The 21,675-nt window shown below is 40.8% G+C and overlaps 1 protein-coding gene across 1 annotated transcript in view; it reads right to left on the reverse strand.

Moving 5' to 3' along the window:
• Positions 1 to 21,675, reverse strand: part of TIMM44 (translocase of inner mitochondrial membrane 44) — a 61,796-nt gene that overhangs the window by 23,676 nt on the left and 16,445 nt on the right. Inside the window, exons 5-11 of the mRNA XM_005283775.4 lie at positions 20,967 to 21,116; positions 8,387 to 8,508; positions 7,303 to 7,388; positions 4,602 to 4,694; positions 4,111 to 4,235; positions 2,190 to 2,240; positions 102 to 191 (exon numbers count right to left, since the gene is read on the reverse strand). Coding sequence (XP_005283832.2) covers positions 102 to 191; positions 2,190 to 2,240; positions 4,111 to 4,235; positions 4,602 to 4,694; positions 7,303 to 7,388; positions 8,387 to 8,508; positions 20,967 to 21,116 — 717 coding nt within the window. The remainder of the gene's footprint in view (positions 1 to 101; positions 192 to 2,189; positions 2,241 to 4,110; positions 4,236 to 4,601; positions 4,695 to 7,302; positions 7,389 to 8,386; positions 8,509 to 20,966; positions 21,117 to 21,675) is intronic.

Consider the following 21,675-nt stretch of genomic DNA (forward strand, 5'->3'; position numbering starts at 1 on the left):
TACCAATATTAATAGGAATTTGCCCATGTGAGAAGGCAAGTCTGAGCCGGAGCTCAGGATTTGACCCACCTCCGAGGAGGAACAGAAAATGGGAAACTTACATCAACGTTGTCAATGTCAAGAATTCTGGAGTTGAAGAGATGACCCATTGCTTTGGCTTGTTGGATTGGATGAGCAAGCTGACTGTAAGTCTAAATAAAGCAATATAAACTTTGGTTACATGTTTGAACTTTTCAGATCCTAGGAAATCCGTGACAAAGGAAAGGAAGAGGGAAGATTCTTTACAGTGAACATTTCAAAAGAAACAAACCAAAATGAACAATCTTGGTTCTTTGAAAATATGCTGATTACCATATTAATGCAAATATCAGGTGGTTTCATTAAATGCTCTGGGAGGTGGGGAGTCCTCAATCCAGCCCTGTCTGGGACTCCCTCTGTCATGCAGCTGGACATAAAATTAATGACATAGAACATATGCATTGAGAGCACCTGCTAGCCAAAGTATTTACAGTTCTGATCTGACAGCAAACATGGAAACAGTCTGGGAAGCAAGTGAACTTTCTAGCCATTTCCCCAGTACACAGAACTTGGAGATTAGCCCAGTTTTTCCTGGCTCCTTTTTGGACGCACATGCTTCATTATTATTTATGCATCAAAAACTGTTGTCCTGGATGCTGACTTGCTATTTGCTTCCAGCAATATACTAGGTGTAGGTCAAACAAAAAGGAAGGCACAGTCTGTGCCTTGAAAAGCTTCTAATCTTCATCACAAATCCTAAAAGTGCAAATAACCTGCAGAAGCTTACTGGTAAGGAGGTTAGACTAAAAGGAGTCAAAGCAGAGGGTTCTGAAGGGAGATTAGACAGGGAAACCTTACTGAACCAAGAACTGCACCCTGAGAGCTAGTGGGTGCTATTTAATTATTCTCAAACCTGATTTGAACATTGGCCAGTTGTTTATCAGAGTTTTTATACACACAGAAGTCTGCACTACATTTATTATACTGGACTTTCACGAAGGATGAATCATTAGCACAACAAATAAGGCAGAGTCAGAAAAGTTTTAGAGGGGGTAATTTGTTCTCTTCCTGTTATACCTCATGAGAGTTTGAGACCATCCCTGGGAATGGCTATTTCCCTAGTTCTCTATAAATTAGCACATGGTGCTGGTTTGCTACAAATAGCGATTTGCACAATTGCATTTGAGACCTCCCCCACCGATGTGCTAGATTCTCCCATCAATGGGACACACTATTCATTTCCTCAGCTGGTTTTGCAGCTGACTCAACTTGGCTAGTTTTATTTTTAAGTTTAAAATAAAACACGTAGGAAACGCTTGCCTCTCAGTATTTCAGGCATGGGGGTAAGCCTGCTGCCTCCTCTACAAACTTTTCAAGAGGGCTGTCCTACAGAGTAAACTAAAGTACTTAAAATCAGTGCTGAAATGCTTGCAGAAGGCTTTAAACATCCCACTCTGTTATACCAAGGTATTGATAGTTTTATTCTGAATAAAGACACAAACAATCAAGAGACTGAAGCCCTATGAAAAGGATCTGCCCAGTTCAAAATGCAGAAGATTCCCTGCACAAGCTTATCTGGTTTATGTGAATTTCCAGCCCTCTTGTGGTGGAAATTGATGCAACTTTAAAACATTAAAAATGATGAGCAATTAAATTTCCTTTTTAAGAAAAAGGATACAATTTTCTGTGCATTGTCAACAGCTCAATTATTCTGGAGCAGGACAGGCAGCAGAAACAGACAGCATTTAAAGGACAAGAATAAATGAATCTCCAGACAAAGGTTGCTTCCACAAATTTAAAAAAATGTGATGATGGAGCTATTGCTGAAGTTACAGATCAGATACAGTTTACATACATTTGTGTTTAGAGAAGTGGACTCAATGCTGAAATTCTATCATACTAGACAGCTGGGAAAACATCTATTTACTATTTTATAGCACACATGATCAAGGTAGATATTTCTCAGAAGACCAAACAAAGGGGACAAACATGAGGGAGGGGCTGGGGAAAGGAAGGACAAGGCACACAGCAGTATCATAATGGGGATGGTGACTGTTTGGCCAAGGTTAGGGCGGCCATGCTGAACCTAATCTTGGGACATTTCAGGCCCAAAATTAACACTAGAGGGGAATCCCAGCCTTTAGAGACTCAATATTAATCTTTATACTTACTGCTTCATAGCACCAATCTTTGAGGACATCCAGGTCTCCAGATGTCATTGCCTAAAAAGGAAGTAATAAATAAGCAATACAAACATGGGAACTTTTAAAACATCTGTCAAACTATCAGCTCTTGAAAAGTGACCTTCTTTAAATTCTATATTATGCCATGACACCTTTCTCCTAACCTGCCTCAACGTGGAGTGAGATGAAATTTCAGACATTAAGGTGATGAGCAGTACAGAAGTACCTATCAATACATACTGCTTGAGATAATCACAGATCTTAGGCTTAAGTAGGTAACATGCACCAAACTGTTAATACCTTCCAGCAATTTTCAAGTTTGGGGAGATGTATTTTAGCAGGAACACAGAAGCAGGTGCAAACAGCAGGAACAAATGGTCAATTTTCAACATGGCAAAAGGTCAACAGTAGCACATTCAGTTAAACTGAAAGGCAATAATACATTTCCAAATAATGAAAGGATTTTTAAAAAAAAATATTGCATAATTAACTTGTGGCACCTACTCCTATAAGATATTATTGAAACCAAGAAATTAGCTGGATTCAAGAGAGAACTGGACATAGATAGATAGATAGAAGGAGTATATGGGGATAGATAGATAGAGAACATCCAGAGTGTCATTAGGCAGGATAACTTTCAATGCAATAGATATAATAAATCTTCAAGCTTCAAGTCATAAGTGAACTTACTGCCTAGAGTTAAAAAGACCCTTCCCCATGGGCAGTCTATTCTATAAGTGTCCATCTAAGGGTTTCTGCACCTTCCTTGTAGCATTTAGCATCGGCCACTGTTAGAAGCAGGATAAAAGGTGGTCCAATCCTGTGTCACAATTCCTATATTCCTTAGTTTTAGGCTCTGTCTACACTACAGATACAGCTATGTGTTTAACCAGTTTGAGAGACACTCAACTGATCAGTTATTACACACAGATGTGACCACACACCTGCTTTCAAAATATACCACCTCCTCACTGTGGATGTCCTGCTTACCCATAAACATCAAATTCTTTTTTGATCATCCTAAGCAACTGGCTCAATGAGCTCTTATGGCCGCGAGCTCCAGACAAACTGTGAAATGTGTTAAGGAGTATTTCCTTTTATCAATTTTAACTACACCTCTTGCACTATAATTGCACATCTCCCTGTTCTTACATCATAAGAAATAAAGAATAGCATTCTTATTTAGTCTAACATCCATGGGTTTATATACCATTCTCATTTTCCTTCTCTAAACAATCCCAATCTTTTCAACTTCTCCTTACAAAGTCATTTCAAGCCGGTAATTCATTTTGCCACCCCGCTTGTCAACACTATATATTGTCTGTCGTACTACCCAGAACGAGGTAATATCTTTTATTGGATAAACTTCTGTTGGTGAAAGACAAGTTTTAGAGCTCACACAGAGCTCTTCTTCAGGTCTGGTCCAGTTCAGATCCAGACTTGCAGAAGAGCTCTGTGTAAGATCGAAAGCTTGTTTCGTTCACCAACAGAAGTTGGTCCAGTAAAAGGTATTATTTCACCCACCTTGTCTCTAATAACCTGGGACCAACACAGCTACAACAACACTGCATACAATACTACCCATTCATCTAACTATGTTAGGTCCCTCTGGAGCTCTTAGCATTCGTCACTCAGAGAGAGAGGCAGTTTGTTTTCCAGTCTGGTCAGGGCCTAAAACCTGCTAGACTGGGTGGGGTTGTTCTCCTGACCTGAGATTCATCACTCCTTACACTAAGTCATTTCTTCCAGTTCGTTAAGCTGGGCTGGAACCCTGAGTTCGAGAGGCAAAAAGCCAGTCACCCAGCACTGATTTTTATCTTTAGCAAAATCAAACAGTCTGAGTTGGAAGCCTTCTGTGAGACTTTAAGGATAGAAATAAGTGCATCATGTCCCTGCCCCTCTAACTCACCTCCAGAATATTGGGGATTATGTCTTTCTCACATTGGTTTAGAAACTGATCCTTGTCAAAAGCTGGGTCCACTTTGAGAATCTCTGTCAAAACCTCTGACATTTCTGTCTTCGAGAACAGCCCACCTGACAAGGCAATTCAATTTAATGAGCCTTTGTTGGCACAAGTGTTGCCAAAAGGTAAGGGAGACACACAGCCTTCACATATCTATCACATAAGTCAATTCTGCCAGGACAGAGCTAAACATTGTGTTTGGGGTTTTAATTTTATCCCCATTTGTCATTACTGCCCACTCCTGAGCCAGTGGCTGGTTGCTACAACATTCCACAAGACACATATATGCAAAATGTCAGGAAGCCCCAAATTCCTTCCCAAAGGCTAGTAATACCCGGAGGGCAGCAGCACTAATACTCCCCCATTGTTAATCCTGAGTCTCAGCTATGTGTCACGTAACCCTCGAGAGACTCTTCTCAACAAAGATGAAATGTTACCTATTAAACCGGTGACTTTGTCTGTAACAGCTCTAGATGCCCGAATGAAGGCGTTATCACTTTCATCATACTTCATCTTCATTTCAAAAAACCCTGAAAGAAGAGGGGAGATCAGCATCATTGCCTTGCCATTTCACTCTTGTGCATCTTAAATTGGAATTAGCATGTTCTAGTTCAAGACTGGACAGGTCTGACTGAGGGGTTTGGACTTTACCTATGAAGTCCTTTCCGGTCGTATGCTGTAATATATTTCAATACTTCAGTGACAAGAGTTTTTTCTGTCATTGCTTTCCCACAATTAGGGATAAATTATCTTAACCATTAATCTTTTTCCATAGCTTTTACAGATTGGTTTCTCCTCTGCATGAGCGTCAGAGCCCAAAGATCATACAGCTGACATTCTTCTGGCCTAGGAGAAATAAAGTATCTGCCAACTCAGCAAATAGTGCTCCTGAATCATCCCAGCAGGTTACAGCATTGGTGCAAGGCCTTCCATCCCTCCCCACAGCACACCACTTGCACCCAGAAAGCCAGTGTCCAGGAACATAATCCAAAACCACGTCAGTGGCAGTGCAGGATACTAACATTAGGCTAATACCTTTCAGCAGGTTCCTGGTCCAAGAGAAAACCTTGCTGATTTAGGTCTGGGAAAGTACAGTAGAACCTCAGAGTTACAAACACCAGAGTTACGAACTGACCAGTCAACCACACACCTCATTTGGAACTGGAAATGCACAATCAGGCAACAGCAGAGATCAAAAGAGAAAGAGGAAAAAATAAAAAAGCAAACAGTACAGTGCTGTGTTAAATGTAAACTACTAAAAAAGAAAAGGAAAGCAGCATTTTTTTTCTGCACAGTAAGAATTTTTTTTCAAAGCTGTATTAAGTCAATGTGCAGTTGTAAACTTTTGAAAGAACCACCGTAATGTTTTGTTCAGCGTTACGAACATTTCAGAGTTACGAATATCCTCCATTCCGGAGGTGTTCATAACTCTGAGGTTCTACTTTAGAGCAAGGACAACAAGGTTCTAAGCAGCAATGCACTCCCAAACCTCGAGGACAAAGATAAGGCCTAAGACAGAAATAAATCTCCTGGGATGAAGGGGCAATATCCACCCCTCTGCTACAGCTCTTTGTAGCTGTTCTTAGGAAACCAGAGATCAGAATTATTTTTGGGGCATTAGTGGAAGGAAGGAGATGAGATCCTGCAAAGCAGAGTCTCCAAGATAGATATAGAAGCGGGTGTTAAAAAAGTAGGGAATTGATAGTGTAATCCCATTGCAAAAACAGATTAAAATTGCCATACCACATATCCCATCTAGTCCAGTATTCTATCGCTGACAGCAGCTAGTTCCAGAAGAAGCTGCATTAGGTAGTTCTGGGAAAGCCTGCCCACAGTGGAGGTTTCTTCCCAAAGCATATTAGTCAATGGTTGGCTTAAGCTCTGAATCTTACTCCTTATAAAAACTAGTTTTACTATCTGATATCTTCACATACACAGTATATAAAGGGAGCAACAACTAGCTTTGCTCTACATAGCCTGGGCACAACCCCACCGCAATACTGTGCGCGGCTCTGGGTCCCACAGTTCAGGAAGGACAGAAAAACTAGAGAAAAGAACAACAATCCTGCATCTTGGTGGGGGTTAGACACCCTTGCAGTCGCTTCTAACTCTACGATTCTAAAGAAGCAATTCATCTTCAATCACTGCACAATCTGTGTAACATGAGGGGAATCTGAAGGAGCTAAATGTATTGTCTAGCAGAGATTATTCTGGGGATTGTCAGGGCGACCAATGAATATTTTCAAGAGAATCCTGTCTCACAAGAGAGTGGGACAAGGAGCAAGTGAGCAAAAAGATAAGGAAATATTCAGGCTAAATATTAGGAAAAAATTCTTAACAGTCAGAGCAATGGAAAGGTTAAAGGATTTTGTGATTTATCTTGGAAAACACAGGGGCAAGCTGGAAACCAGGCAGCCTTCTTTGAACCAGTTATTTCTGATTATTGAAATATGTCTTCAGCATGCTCTCTTTACTCCTTTCAGCCTTACTAACAAGCCAGACTATTATCATGTATTACCCAATAAGCACAGGATGCAACATGGTCAGCTAATGGTGCTGATGGGAAACTGGGATTACAAACAGTCCAAAAGAGAGATGAAACGCCCACAATCCCACAGATGGGACCAATTCAAAAAAAGAACTTGGCTTGCTGCAGGCAAGACTCTGTGGCATACGCTGTGTGTCAGAAAGAAGCCCACAGTCTGCCCACTATCAGATTACATGAGTTACAGGCTTCATGCCACTCTCAGGTTGCATACAGTGCTCTGGCTGCTCCTCAGTGCCAGAATGCATCTGATTAGAAAGACCATGTTCAGAGTTCAGTATTCTTACGGCTGTCAGTCACAGCCATCTACAAGATGGAAATACACAGTGGGGAATTCCGATTTCAAGAACTGGGAGCAGTGGAAAAATATCTTTCTGTTAAAGACTGCGGGGGTGTCCCAACACAAATGGAGCAGCCTGGAATAACTGCAGTGTCAGCAGCTACACCTACTTTCCATCTCACACCGCCTCACAATAACAGCAATGACAAAAGTGGCCAGGATTTGTATTATGTTGAGACTAGTTGCACAGATGGTAAGAGAGCAAAGATAACTGGAAATTAAGTTCTGTCCCTTAAGCTTTGGGAACACTTACTATTGAAGACCACATTGTTGTCTTTGAAATCTTTCCACTGCTGATACCATTTGGAATCCTTGTGCAGCACCACACCCATCGCCTCCCTAGGGAAGAGCAAAAGGCAAGTATTTCATGAATCAACAGCCGAACTCTTAATGAGACTGGAGACAGGGAGAAAGATAGTGATGACCATTCACTGTGCAGACTGCAGCTGACACCTGGGACACACATTGTGTGAGCCTGAGTGAATGGGTGGAGCGGAGAGGGGTTGGAAGGAAAGGTCAGGAGTTCAGATTTGATCCCATTAAGCTAATGTTGACAGTGAGACATCCAGGAAATATCATAGAGACCTGCTCAAATGTCTGAGGTGAGGAAGACAAAAATACTAGAATACCCATATCAAAATTTCAAGTCAGAACAATATATTCTTTGTTAATGCACAAAGCAACAGAGGGTCCTGTGGCACCTTTAAGACTAACAGAAGTATTGGGAGCATAAGCTTTCGTGGGTAAGAACCTCACTTCTTCAGATGCAAGTAATGGAGATCTCCAGATGCATTACTTGCATCTGAAAAAGTGAGGTTCTTACCCACGAAAGCTTATGCTCCCAATACTTCTGTTAGTCTTAAAGGTGCCACAGGACCCTCTGTTGCTTTTTACAGATTCAGACTAACACGGCTACCCCTCTGATATTTGTTAATGCACAGTAACTCAAACATCTGATGCATTTTCTTTCAACTTTGCAGAAATATTGTATTTTGCCTTCAGAATAACCTTGCCAATCTTCAGGTCAAACCAAAGTTATAGGAGGAATAAAATATGGCTTTCCAACAGAAGCTGGCTGCAATCTTGATTAGGGAGAATCTACCAATCACAATAACTGCACCACCCCTCTTACCCATAGAAATGGAGTGCCACTGAGCTTCTATCCCTGCCCAGCTTCTACTCAGAGAAGATCACTCCCTCAAACCATCCCTTATCCCTGCAGCCTGACCTCACCTCTAGACTCCACCTCCCAATCTGTGCCCCAAGTTTGGAAACATTCATCAGATAATGTTCAGCAGATCACATATGGCAACAGTCTCTTTTTATTCAATACATACTCATTAGCTTCAAATATTCTCTCTTCGATCTTCTCTCCAGCAAATTCCGTTCTTTTCCTAAGTCGCTCAGGACGTCTGTAAGGACCCGTCTGCCCTATTTCCTTCTTCATTGTTTCTACTCCCTGAAAGGAAAACCATTCCTGTTAGAGTGGACTTGTTGCAGAAATCCATCACCTCAGTTGAAAAGAAGATAGAGTATGTGGGTCACGTTCAGCCCTGTTATAAGCAAATACACCATCACTTAAAACAAGGTTAAATGTGACCCTGCATTTGGGAAGTTAACAGCAGATATACAATAAAACAGCTGTCTGGATCAGGCTGAGAATAAAACGGTGGAAAGGAAACTGGGGAACTGACCAAACTAACAGACGCTTGGTAAAGAAGTCTCTGCAGAGAGGAGGAGTGGAAACCCTGGCAATTCAGGTGAGAATTCTTACTGAAAGATAGTGCTGACTTGCCTGGCTTTAAGGAAGAATAAGTTCCTAAGTCCTGAATGCTATGATTCCAGTTAGGAAGAAAGGAGCTACAGGACAGCAGAAAATGCAAGAGAGCAGGACTGAAATGACAAATATATCTGATATTAAGGACAGGGAGAGACAGCCAAAATTATAGGAGAGCATATTTTCAAGGTCAGCCAAATCCAGTTCTCAGTCCCAGACCCAAGCAAGAGAAAAAGCTCTGAGTCATCTGAAATGTGCATCTGTAAGCCAAAAAACCAGGCAGGTAAATTATTCACAGCAAACTGGATCACCATTGGTGAGAAAACAGGTTCTGGGACTGAATTCAAGTCATGCTGCTGGACCACATGGAGTTGTGTGGAGAAGTCTCAATAGTGCATCTAAGCCAGAGGAAGAAGTGGTGGATATCAACTCTCTTGGTTGAGTTTCTGTTTAGGGAAGGGACTTTCTAGCCTCAGACACAAGTAAACTTTAGGCAGCCTCTGCCAAGGAGAGGCCTGTTGTGATGACTGGACCTTAAAATTTACCCTCGTTTTGTAAGCTCAAATGTAAAAAGTATGTGCAAGTTTGTAAAATGTCACAATAACTTCACTTTTTGCCTTCTTGAAAATTAACCATAAAAAATAGGTTGAGTTGTTTTCCATAATAAATGCTATAAATAAGTGCAATAAAACAGACAAAAAAATTAAATTAGTCCAAACAAAAAGGGCATGCTAATATGGTTCAAGAACTGTTAAAATCTTGCTTGGTAAAACACAGAAAATGTGGGGTGGATGTTAGGCCTAATTTGTAAAAATAAAAATAAAAATGAGGGGATAAACTATGCCACCCACTTATTCCTTTTGGGGGGCTTTTAAAGAGACTTTAAAGTGCTCTCCCTCCCAACGCATTCCAGCTCATCTCACCTTCCCTGGCCCCAAGACAGAAGAAGAGCAAATGGAAAGACTGTCTTCCTGAGAGGAAGGCCTCTTGTTCAAGGAACTTTGTTTTTCACTTGAGAAAATCATTATATTATTCCGACATCCAGACTTCGGCCCATCAGTGGGAATAGCTAATTGCCAGCACCGTAAAGGCATGCAAGATACTGTTCTGCCTCCCTTTCTTTTGGATTGCTTTCTGTTCCCCCTTCCTTCCTCCTGTTCTATAACTCACTCTCTCAGCTTTTCATCAAATCCTAAAACCAACTGCACTGCATCGGCACAGCGAGATGACATGACCACAACCCTATCCTGTTTAAGGAGAACTCAACCAGACAACATCCAGATTGTGAACCAGGGTCCAAGCAACAGGTGCTTTGATAGACCTGCCAGCCAAAGCAGCCATTCATAAGTGACCAGCCATGCAGTGTTCCGAAGATATTAACAAAAGCTGTATCTCCCCCACCTTTTCTATCCTCTCTCTCCTCCACCTTGCCACTGTTACTCCTGGGGGAATTCTGCATCACTGCGTGTGCACAGAATTCATGTCCCCCAGATTGCTTTGCTTCCCTGCAGAAAAATGACTTCTGATGGGGAAGCCGCAAGACCTGTCACATGCCCCTCCCCAGCAGTATAGGCAGGTTGATTTGGGCGCCCGGAGCAGCCAGTAGAGATATAAATCACCGCCAAGGGAGTGAAGGGGCTCGGCAGTTGTGTGTGTGAGGGACACACACTGTTCTTCTCGCTCACTATTGCGGCAAGTTCCGCATGGAGGGGCAAGACTTCGGGGTGTTTCTGAGGAGGTAGGCATGGTTCAGGCTCCGTCCCCTCAGGCAGAGCAGAATGTAGCAGCCTGCCTGCTTAGTGAATTGTTCCCATTGTCTCTGTGAATTCCCCCAGAAGTATAAAACAGATGTAAAATTTTTAAGGCTCCTTCACATTGCCAGAGTGGTATAAAGGACAGTATGGCCTTAGAAATGCTTATGGTGCTTTAGTGATTAGAACTGGTCTACATTTTTGGACTGAAAAAATTTCCTATCAAACTGTGCTCCATGAACTGTTTGGTACTGACCTTTCTGGAGATGATCAGTAGCCAATATAAATTGTGAGTTTGATTCCTCAGTCCTCACTTGCTCTTCAGCTGCCTATGATGTAACACTGAGCATATGGCTGCATATATTTGTTGAGTAATAACTAGAAATAAACAGTCCAACCTAGCTACAATACTATTGGGTAACGGGGTTTGGAAGTTTCCTCCAGTGCTCCCATTCTCCATCCATTGTACTGTAGTTTAAATAAATTACTGAAATAATTGAAACCAGAGTGATTATATTGCGTTATTTTGACAAATAAAATATGCAGAATTTTAAAATAGTGTGTACAGAATTTTTAATTTTTTGGTGCAGAATTCCACCAGGAGTACACTGTCTGTTAGGGCAGGAGAAATGAACACCCTCTGCACATCAGAACTGACAGTAAAATTAAAAGAAGAACAGGAGGACTTGTGGCACCTTAGAGACTAACAAATTTATTAGAGCATAATTTGTTAGTCTCTAAGGTGCCACAAGTCCTCCTGTTCTTCTTTTTGCGGATACAGACTAACACGGCTGCTACTCTGAAACCTTTCAGTAAAATTAAACCTTTCCTTTTAATCAAAAAAGGTTGTTCCAAAAAAATCAGACTGATACTTTGCTTCCAAAGGGAGAGAGACTTCAAAGTGTTTTGTATAATCAATCAAAACAATCACTCAATTTCAATATACATGCTTGTTTTAATTTCCTGTTTTCTTATGTTTAATCAATAAACTTTCAACTGTAAAGTAAGTGATTTTGGCTATTTGCCAAGAAATTAAGTAAACCATGGTCTCTGTAAAAAAGATCTTTGTATCATTGTTTTAATATTGAACAGTGAAAGTTTGTCACCTTTAACTTTTTTAATCCTTGAAATTAATACAACATTAAATGTCTCAGATCTCAAACAGTTAATACAAACTGGCAATTGGATTGCTTGGCAAACTGAATGGTTTCATAATTGAATGTGAAAAGTAAGAAAATAAAAATTAGTTCAAAGCATGCAAAACCATTTGTTTCACTCAGTGTTACAGGATTTTATTTTTGTTTCAGACATGTTATCTGATTACCTTGTTTTAATTGTGTTTTAATTTATATTCTAGTTTTTCCTTCCACGATCTCTGGTTTTTATTTTTGCATTTTAATTCTGGCCCTGGTTATCTCCTGTTTGGTTGTTTAGGGTCTCTTAGTACTTGTGAGTTAAAATGTTTTCCAAAAAGATCCCTTGAAAGAACAATGTTGGTAATGGAACTTTTCCCATTGCCCCCAGGTGCCACGCCTTTAGATAATTCCAGGAGCTTTAGTTCCAATGAAGCAGTCCCCCAAGAATTAACTATCATAAGGGATGATGGAGTGAATAAGGATTTTTTAGAAAAAAAGATGGAGATTCTAGCTTGGATGTATGAGATCATTCCAAGAAATATACATTCTTTTGAGGTATGGCTCAAGCATAAAAGGAAGTTTGCAGCAGGAGATTTAATTGAAAGGAACTACTGTATGCATATTTGGAAAAGTACAGGTTGTGTAAGAAAGAGAAACATCTAATTTCTGTTTTAACAATATTGTCTGGAAATACCTGTTTTATTAATTTGAAGTAAAGATCAGATACAATCTGTGTCCAGAGTTGAATGGTTTGTTGGGAAAAACATTGCAGGTTCTGAGGAAATGTGGGTACATTGCAAACAGACTTATAAAGGATGTCACAAGCAAGAGATAGAGAAATGAATTCTATGAGAAATATTCTCAAATAGGTACAGAAGGGCCTAGTTTAAAAAAAAAGTATATTAACTTGGAATCTAAAAAGAACATGTTTAAAAGTGAGAGAAAAAAGTATTTTATCTGGAAAAGAATTGGAGTATCAAACTGCAATTCAGGAACATGATGAGTTGCTACAAAACATCGCAGTCAAGGAATCAAACTATTTAAGCTTAATAAAGGAAAGAGATAAACATCAATTAGCGTAACTGCAATTGGAAATAGAAAACAGAGTGCCGAGATTAAATTAATCAGTAAAGAAAATGCAATAATTAAAAGAGTAGAAGCAAGGGAAAAAATTAACTGGTACTAAAAAGAAATTGCAGAATACTTTGCATACTCAAGTGAGACTAAGAGGACAGCTAAGAAATTTAAGAAGGAAGTTACTTTTAAAAGTACAGTGCTGCAAGAACAAGATAACATTGTTAAAGTTCAGCAAAAATTTGAATTTATTTCACCCTTTACATCCTCCTAAAATTGTAACCTGGGAGGTTACAGAACGGATGACATCTTTAACAGAGTGTCAGCAGAGTTTTAAAATAATGTTGCTTGCTTGCAGGAGAGAATACTGTATCTTCAAAAACTCCTTAACAGCTCGACAAATGGCTTATAATTAAGGCTATGATTATGTCACAGAAGTCATGAAATCCATGACTTCCAGAGAACTCCATAACATTTTCTGCTTCAGACTCAGGGCCACAGGGCTGAAGCTGTCAGCCAGGAGGCCCTAGAGCTCTCAGCTGCAGGGGCCCCCACAGCTCCCAGCCCTGAAACTCCCAGCCACGGGACTCCTAGTTCCCAGCTGCCACAGGGAGCTCCCAGCTGCGGGGGGTAGCCCCCAGAACTCCCAAATGGCGCCAACGGAGGGGGGACCCCGAAGTTCCAAGTGGCGGCTAGGGCCCTGCAGCTCCCAGCCACCAATCCTGGAGCTCTGGCCTCCGTGGGCAACAGGGTCCCTGCTGCTCCCAACCGCCCTGAGCGGCAGCAGTAGTGGGTGCTGGATCCCCCATTCTGTCACAGCTATTTTTAGTAAAACTCACGGACAGCTCATGGGCGTCCATGAATTTTTGTTTATTGCCTGTGATCTGTCCGTAACTTTTACTAAAAATAACCGCGGCAAAATCTTAGCCTTACTTATAATATTAAATAGGAAGGACAAAATATTTCTAAGTATATAAGAAATTAAGGCAAGCCTATTTTCTGCAGGACAAACATCCTCAGGGTGAGCAGTGTTATTTTTAGGTGCTTTTTATCAGGGGATTAAATTCTCCAATACAGAGTCCTCTGCTTGGATGGGTAAAACCCTACGACAAACTCAACACATGAAATCCTGAAGCAGGCTAGAGAGCTGTGTGAAACCATCTAAGTAAACTAACCAACAGAATAAAGGGAAGGAGACTGCTCAACTCCACTGTAAAATACACCAATCGCTTCCCAATAGCTGGGAAAAGAATAAGCACTAACTAAAATAAGCAAACTGAACAAAAAGATTTCTGTTGTGGAAAACACAGGACCTGGCCTTTTTCCTGCTCTACCCCTCTTTTTTTCCTCCTTCTCCCCCTCCTTTACTTCCATCCAGGATAAAACACAATTCTGCCCAACCAAACTAATTCTGACTCTCACCTCGGGTTCCACAAAAGAAATGCCTATGAGGGAATAGTGGTACACAAAAAGTTAAAGAAAATAACTTGGTAACAGAAAAAAAGAATTATTTAATTTAACAATCCAAGGTAATAGCCTATAAGCACTATTAGACTGTGGAGCTGAAGAATGTTTAATGAGTTCCTTTGTTTTCAATGCCACTGCAAAATCCTTGACTCCTAATACACCACTCCAGAAAAGGAAATGTACATTGTCACGCAAAATTTTAATACAATCAAGTTTTCAATTAAATTTGTTTGTGATTTAATGTTGTGTTTTCAGGAGTTCAAAGTCTCTCACCCCTTTTATGTCTTTAAAGGTTCTAGAGACAGCATTGTTGTGGGGACAAGTTTCTTTACCCACTTTAAAGCACAAGTGGATTGGGAAGACAGGGTTTTACAATTAAAAGTAAAACCTTCTTCCTATAGAAACAAAAATGGTTTTAAGTCCATTTGATAAGCCAGACATAAAAGTTTAAAAAATGTCTGTCAAGGAAGGAGGAATTTTACCTCCCCAACCAGAGAGGAGAAAGTGTATCCAAAAAGTAAAAGAAATAACTGAATTCTCTCATATAAACTTGCCTCTCCCCCCACAACTGTCCATCACTCCTCTTTTCCATAACCCCTCCCCTGCTTCACCCTTGACCAACCTCATCTCCCAGCCAACCCTTCTTCTTGCAGTCTGTTCAAGGACAAATTTGTTCAGAGTAAAAACAACGTGTAAACTGCAGTTTTTGTATTTTGACAAGAAGTAATTCAGAAGTTTTTTTCTCTCCTTCCTAAAAATTCTTTAATAAATAAGAAAATGTATAAACAGTTATACAGAAGTGACCCAAATTTCTGCCTGGTTAGGAAAGGGTTTTCTTTCATAATCTATTTGGGAAAGCTCAAAATTTTCAGGTTTTGGGAGTAATTTGCTACCCATTCAAGTAGGGGTCACAAAATTCACCCACCGCTCTGGTCTGAGACCTACCATGTATGTAGGAATAGATACTGGTACAAACAGCTACAGTTTTGGGTTTTAAACACACCCAGATTTTCATCTATTTGGAACACAATCCTGTGTCCTTGAAGCCCAAAGACCTGTTAAAATCTGGTCAAACAATTCCTGAGGCATTGTATGTAATTGATTCCTTTTTTTTTTATAGAAATTCCACCTTTTGTAGAGAATTTCCCTGTAAACGTGGTAATTCAGAAAGGACAAGTGTGAAATTACCCTATGGATTACTTCCATCCACGCAACATCTCCAGAAAATTGGTCCAATGTTAGCTAAAGTTGTTCATCTCTTGGATTTTAAGGAGGGTAATTCCTACCTTTGTTTTAGTGCATAATCCATTGTCTAAAACTATTAAAATGTAATTTAGGTACTGGAAAGGACAGGACGTAATCCTGCCAGTCACCACAATTGGGAAAGTCCCAAAATTAAACTCTAAAAATCTGAATAAAGAGGGTATGTTGTATACTGTACCTACCACTCTTTAAACTTGGGATTTATTCTAGAAGGTTATAAAATTCGTTCTACACCTGGCTAATTGTATAGCAAGAACTGGTGTTATATAAAGAAATCACTAACAAAATCCTGTTTAATTCTCATAAAATATCAGTTCAACAATCTCACATACAGAGTAAAGTTGAAGAGAAAACAAATTCCTCCCCCAGAACCTGCAAATGACTTTCCAAAATAGGTAAAGAAAATGACATGGAAAAAATTTTTTGGATTCCCTGATGCAGAGGAGAATTACAAAAAAATGACGTTCTCTGCATAATGCACCACTGTGACCAATTCTAAAACAAGTCTCATTGATAGAGGTTAACAATTGATTATAGACAACTAAATAAAAACTCCTAAACAGGTGGCCCATGCAATGTAGAAATCAAAATTTAGCCATGCTAAGTGGAAAAAAACATTTTACACCCCTTTTGATGTGGTGAAAGGATTTGGACCCTGGACATGGTCCCATGGTCAAACATGTGGACAAGGGGGATCCAGTGGACATAGTGTACTTAGATTTCCAGAAAGCCTTTGACAAGGTCCCTCACCAAAGGCTCTTATGTTGTTATAGGATAAGAGGGAAGATCCTTTCATGGACTGAGAACTGGTTAAAAGACAGGGAACAAAGGGTAGGAATAAATGGAGAGGGGTAACTAATGGTGTTCCCCAAGGGTCAGTCCTAGGACCAATCCTATTCAATTTATTCATAAATGATCTGGAGAAAGGGGTAAACAGTGAGGTGGCAAAGTTTGTAGATGATACTAAACTGCTCAAGATAATTAAGACCAAAGCAGACTGTGAAGAACTTCAAAAAGATCTCACAAAACTAAGTGATTGGGCAAGAAAATGGCAAATTAAATTTAATGTGGATAAATGTAAAGTAATGCACATTGGAAAAAATAACCCCAACTATACATACAATATGATGGAGGCTAATTTAGCTACAACTAATCTGGAAAGAGATCTTGGCGTCATCGTGGATAGTTCTCTGAAGACATCCATGCAGTGTGAAGCAGCAGTCAAAAAAGCAAACAGGATGTTAGGAATCATTAAAAAAGGGATAGAGAATAAGCTGGAGAATATCTTATTGCCCTTATATAAATCCATGGTATGCCCACATCTTGAATACTGCGTACAGATGTGGTCTCATCTCAAAAAAGATATAGTGACATTAGAAAAGGTTCAGAGAAGGGCAACTAAAATGATTAGGGGTTTGGAACGGGTCCCATATGAGGAGAGATTAAGAGGCTAGGACTTTTCAGCTTGGAAAAGAGGAGCGTAAGGGGGGATGTGATAGAGGTATGTAAAATCATGAGTGGTGTGAAGAAAGTGAATAAGCAAAAGTTATTTACTTGTTCCCATAATATAAGAACTAGGGGCCACCAAATGAAATTAATGGGCAGCAGGTTTAAAACAAATAAAAGGAAGGTCTTCTTCACATAGCGCACAGTCAACCTGTGGAACTCCTTGCCTGAGGAGGTTGTGAAGGCTAGGCCTATAACAGTGTTTAAAAGAGAACTAGATAAATTCATGGAGGTTAAGTCCATTAATGGCTATTAGCCAGGATGGGTAAGGAATGGTATCCTTAGCCTCTGTTTGTCAGAGGGTTTGCAGATGGATGGCAGGAGAGAGATCACTTGATCTTTACTTGTTACGTGCACTCCCTCTGGGACACCTGGCATTGGTCAATGTTGGTAGGCAGGATACTGGGCTGGCTGGACCTTTGGTCTGACCCAGTATGGCCGTTCTTATGTTCTTAATAAGAAAACTAAAAAGCTAATAAAGAATTTAAGAAACAAACCAGTACCAGCTTTAAAAATTAAAAAAGCAATTGAATTCCAATATACTGAATTCCAACATTTTAAAATGATCAAAAAAACACTAGGTCAAGCTACTACCAAAAAAATCAAGCTCTATACAACAACTGTAACCTATAGGCTAGGAAACGTAACACCAATTTATGAAAAGAAAGAAAAATTGGAAGTTATCTTTATTGTCAATGTACCTCATGTCAAAGCTAAAAATATTTACTCCCTCCAAGTAGTTCACAAAGTGATGGTGTAGCAAAGTTCTGTGGACATTAAGATGGTTACTCCAGACTTGGTTGCCTACTGTAAAAATGTAACCACCATACAGAACTATCTAGTTTCTGATCTAAAAATTATAAATGGATAAATCCAGTAAACTAAATACGTAAAGGTAATCCATTTGTAAAAAAAACCTGTGGTCTCAACACTCAAGAAACCAAAGAAACGTTGGCCGGACAGAAATGTTAGATGGGTCCACCCCTGCAGTTCCAGTGGGAGCTGTGGAGCCGGCACTGGGGGAGTGGGGGCAGCATGCAGCACGTCCCTGATTGCTCCTCCACCCGGGAGCTGGGGCACACCGAGGCTTGGGGCTTCTGGCCCATGGCGCGGAGACTTGCCGTGGGCCGGATTAAATTAAGCAGTGGGCCGGAGGTTCCCAACCCCTGGTCTAACTAATCACTATATTTGGGGTTGGGAAGAAATTTTCCACCAGGACAGACTAGCTGAGACGCTGGGTTTTTTTTGCCTTCCTCAGAAGCATGGGGCATGGGCCACTTGCTAGTTTGAAGTAGAGTAAATGGTCGATTCTCTGTAACTTGAAGATGTTAAATCAAGATTTGAGGACTTCAATAACTCAACCAGAGCTTATGGCCTACTCCAGGGGTGGATGGGTGAGGTTCTGTGGTCAGCCTCTGCGATGTGCAAGTCAGACTAGATAATTGTGATGGTTCCTCCCTGACTGGAATGTGAACCAGGGTCCAAGGAATAGGTGCTGTGGTCGACCTGCCTGCCAAAGCATCCATTTGTAACTGACCAACACTCCAGTATTCCAAAATCATCATCAAAAGTCATATTTCCCCCACCTTTTCCAGTCTCTCTATTCCAAACTGTGCGTGTCTTAAAAAATAGAGGTAAAATAAGTTAAAATAGAAGCCCCTTTACAAATCAGAACTAAAAGTAAAATTAACCCCTTTCTTTTCATCAAAAATGTTGTTCTAAAAATAAGACTAGTATCTTGTCTCCAAGAATTTAAAGGTTTTGTTTTGCACAATCACATAATTTCCGTTTCAATATAAACGTGTTTTAATTTCTTGTTCTTTCTTATATTTAATCAGTAAACTTTACATTTTAAAATAAGGCCCGGTCTACATTAAGAATTTACACTGATATAGCTATATCTCTCAGAGGTATGAAAAATCCACACCCTGAGAAACATAGCTATATCAACTTAACCCCCAGTGCACACACAGCGTTAGGTCGACAGAAGAATTTTAAGATGCCTCTTGGGGAGGTGGATTACCTACGTGGATGGGAGGGATTCTCCCATTGGCATAGGTAGTGTCTACACTAAAGCACTATAGTGGCACAGCCACAATGGTGCAGCTGCACCACTGTAGTGTTTTAAGTGTAGACAAGCCCTAAATGCTTTTGGGTGTTTGCCAAAAAAACAAAAACCAAGGTCTCAAAAAACAAACAAAAAAAGACCTCTTTGTATGTATCAATATTTCATGTTGAATAGTAAAAGAGTTTATTACATCTTTAATACTATAGACCACACCCTGCTCCCAATGAAGTCAACAGGAATTTTGCAATTGACTTCAATGGAAGCAGGACCAGGTCCTAAGTTTGGCCATTGTAGCCATCACAGAAGAGTGATGGACACGAGCACACATAAAATTCAGTATACAGTAAGACTATCAAATCCTGCAAAATGTCTGCTTGCCTGGAAGGGATGGCCTGGTAGCCTGCTTTGGAGAAAAACAGCAGGCAGGTCTGAAAAGGGAGTTTCTTACTGCAGCAGATGTAGCTAACAGGCTTCATTATAGAAATGCCACTGTATAATATCTGCTACTGCAGCTGAAGCTGACCTTTAGCAGATGACGTCTTATTAGGAACACAAACACAAAAATTGGCATGACTGATGAGATCAACGATCCAGCTCGCCTAGTACCCTGTCCAACAGCCGCTAGGATCAGATGCTTCTCTATTTGCAATACACCTGTAATGAGAAATTTCTTCCAACCCAGTCAGTCAGTGGTTAGCTTATAGACTCAGACTTTAAGGCCAGAAGGGACCACCATGATCATCTAGTCTGGCCTCCTGCCCATTGCAGGACACAGAACCTCACCTACCCTGAAATAGACCCCTACCTCTGGCTGAGTTACTGAACTCCTCAAATCATGATTTAAAGACTTCAGGTTACAGAGAATCCACCGCTAACGTTTATGCCATGACACAGGAGTATTTACATCCCTTCTAGGAAAAAAAAAAAAGAGGGGCCCTGCCTGGTGCTGAAGTAAGGTTCAGTGGTAGGTGGGACAAAGTGAGGCTTTTCTGTAATATTTTTATGGAGCTGGTGTGTGCCTCGGTTGCCCTGTCCTTTGCATTGCTACCCTGGGGGGGGGGGAGGGTTTAAGTCTGCTCTCAGAGCAATGCAGGACATGAGGTGTGGGTGTTGCTTTTTTGTCTGAGCTGTAATGAAACTGATCCAGATCAACAGAGGGCCCAGAGGAATAACGAAAAGCCCCAATGACTCAACAATCGACACTCAACACCGGGAAGCTCCAGCAGACGGGGTTGTGAACATAGGATGGCTTTGCCTGGAGACAAAAGATTGGGAGGTAACCAGCAGGTCAGGAAGAGAGAGAGCCTGAGATGGAATCCACTACAGCTTGGCTGGGGTCTGTGCTGGCTTGGCCAGATGGACTATGTTTTAACCTTCATTTCTTTATCCTAATCTAAGGACATCCAATGCTGTGTTCCAGTTGACTAATAAAGCTTACTCTGTTTTTAAAACACAGCTTGGTGTCACTGCAGATACTTGCTGAGGTGCATTAATCCTTGCAGAGCGTACAAGCATCTGACGAGGAGTCTCATGCAGTGTGGACTCCCACCCCACAGCGAGAAGCAGGAGACCTGATGCTTAAGATTGTTCAGGGCTCTCAAATCATCCAATCCTGGTGATTTACAGCTCTAACTTATCAGTTTATTCCAGCACCTCCTAAGTACCTCCTGTATGTTAGAAGAGTTTTGCTCTCAAAACTACATTCACTTGAAGGTGAAAAAAGCAGCATAATGCTGAAGAGTGCAGCAGAATGACTTGACATTTACGGTTTGGGAGGGGTTTTTTTTGTTTGTTTTTTTCCAAACAGCTTTCTTGTTAGTGAACGTGGTGCTGCATGGCAGGGCACCAAAGAAGACATGTCACCTGCATGTGTACCTGAGAGATTGCTTTAAATGCTGTGGTCTTGCCCAGTTTCTCCCCTCCTTTGGTCACTGATTCTGCAGACTGCTTTGCTGTTTTGGCAGCTTCTTCCACACCTTCTTTTATCTTCCGACCAATATCACTCTTACTTACTTCGTCCAAACTCTGCAATAATATGGAAGGAAAATGATGTGAGAAACATGGATCATCACCTGGATTTGAAAGAGATTCCTCTTTTTGGCTTTTAGAGACTTCCCAAGTCACCACCAGGGAAAATCAGCAAGTTAGTAGGTCAAGGTCTGTAGGACCAATAATTGATTTGTCTTAAGCAATTACAGTTTCAACAAGCCGGACTTTTGTGCTGCAGTGTTAGCAGTAATCCCAGAGCTGTGCTGTGATCATTGGTGATGAAAATATTTTTGGCCAGATATAGAACTACATATGTTGGACTGGCAATTATTTATACACAGTGAATGCCACTTAACAGCAACCTCTCGGTTCCAGCAAAAAGTTGCTATTATCCAAAAATTGCCAATAAGTGGAAGGTAGGTTTGCGGGGCTGCAGTCAGGGAAAGAATCTTTGGGACACAGCAAGCCCAGGGCCCCTTGTGCCAGGGCAGGACACCTCCCGGACAGCACAGGGAGAGATACTGTGCAGCCCTGGAGCCCCTGCTCCCTGTGGAAAACCCCAGTTTCCAGGCTGCAGGTCCTTCCTCCCAGCTGC

This window comes from Chrysemys picta, chromosome 25 (assembly GCF_011386835.1).
Source record: "Chrysemys picta bellii isolate R12L10 chromosome 25, ASM1138683v2, whole genome shotgun sequence".
Taxonomy (NCBI): domain Eukaryota; kingdom Metazoa; phylum Chordata; order Testudines; family Emydidae; genus Chrysemys; species Chrysemys picta.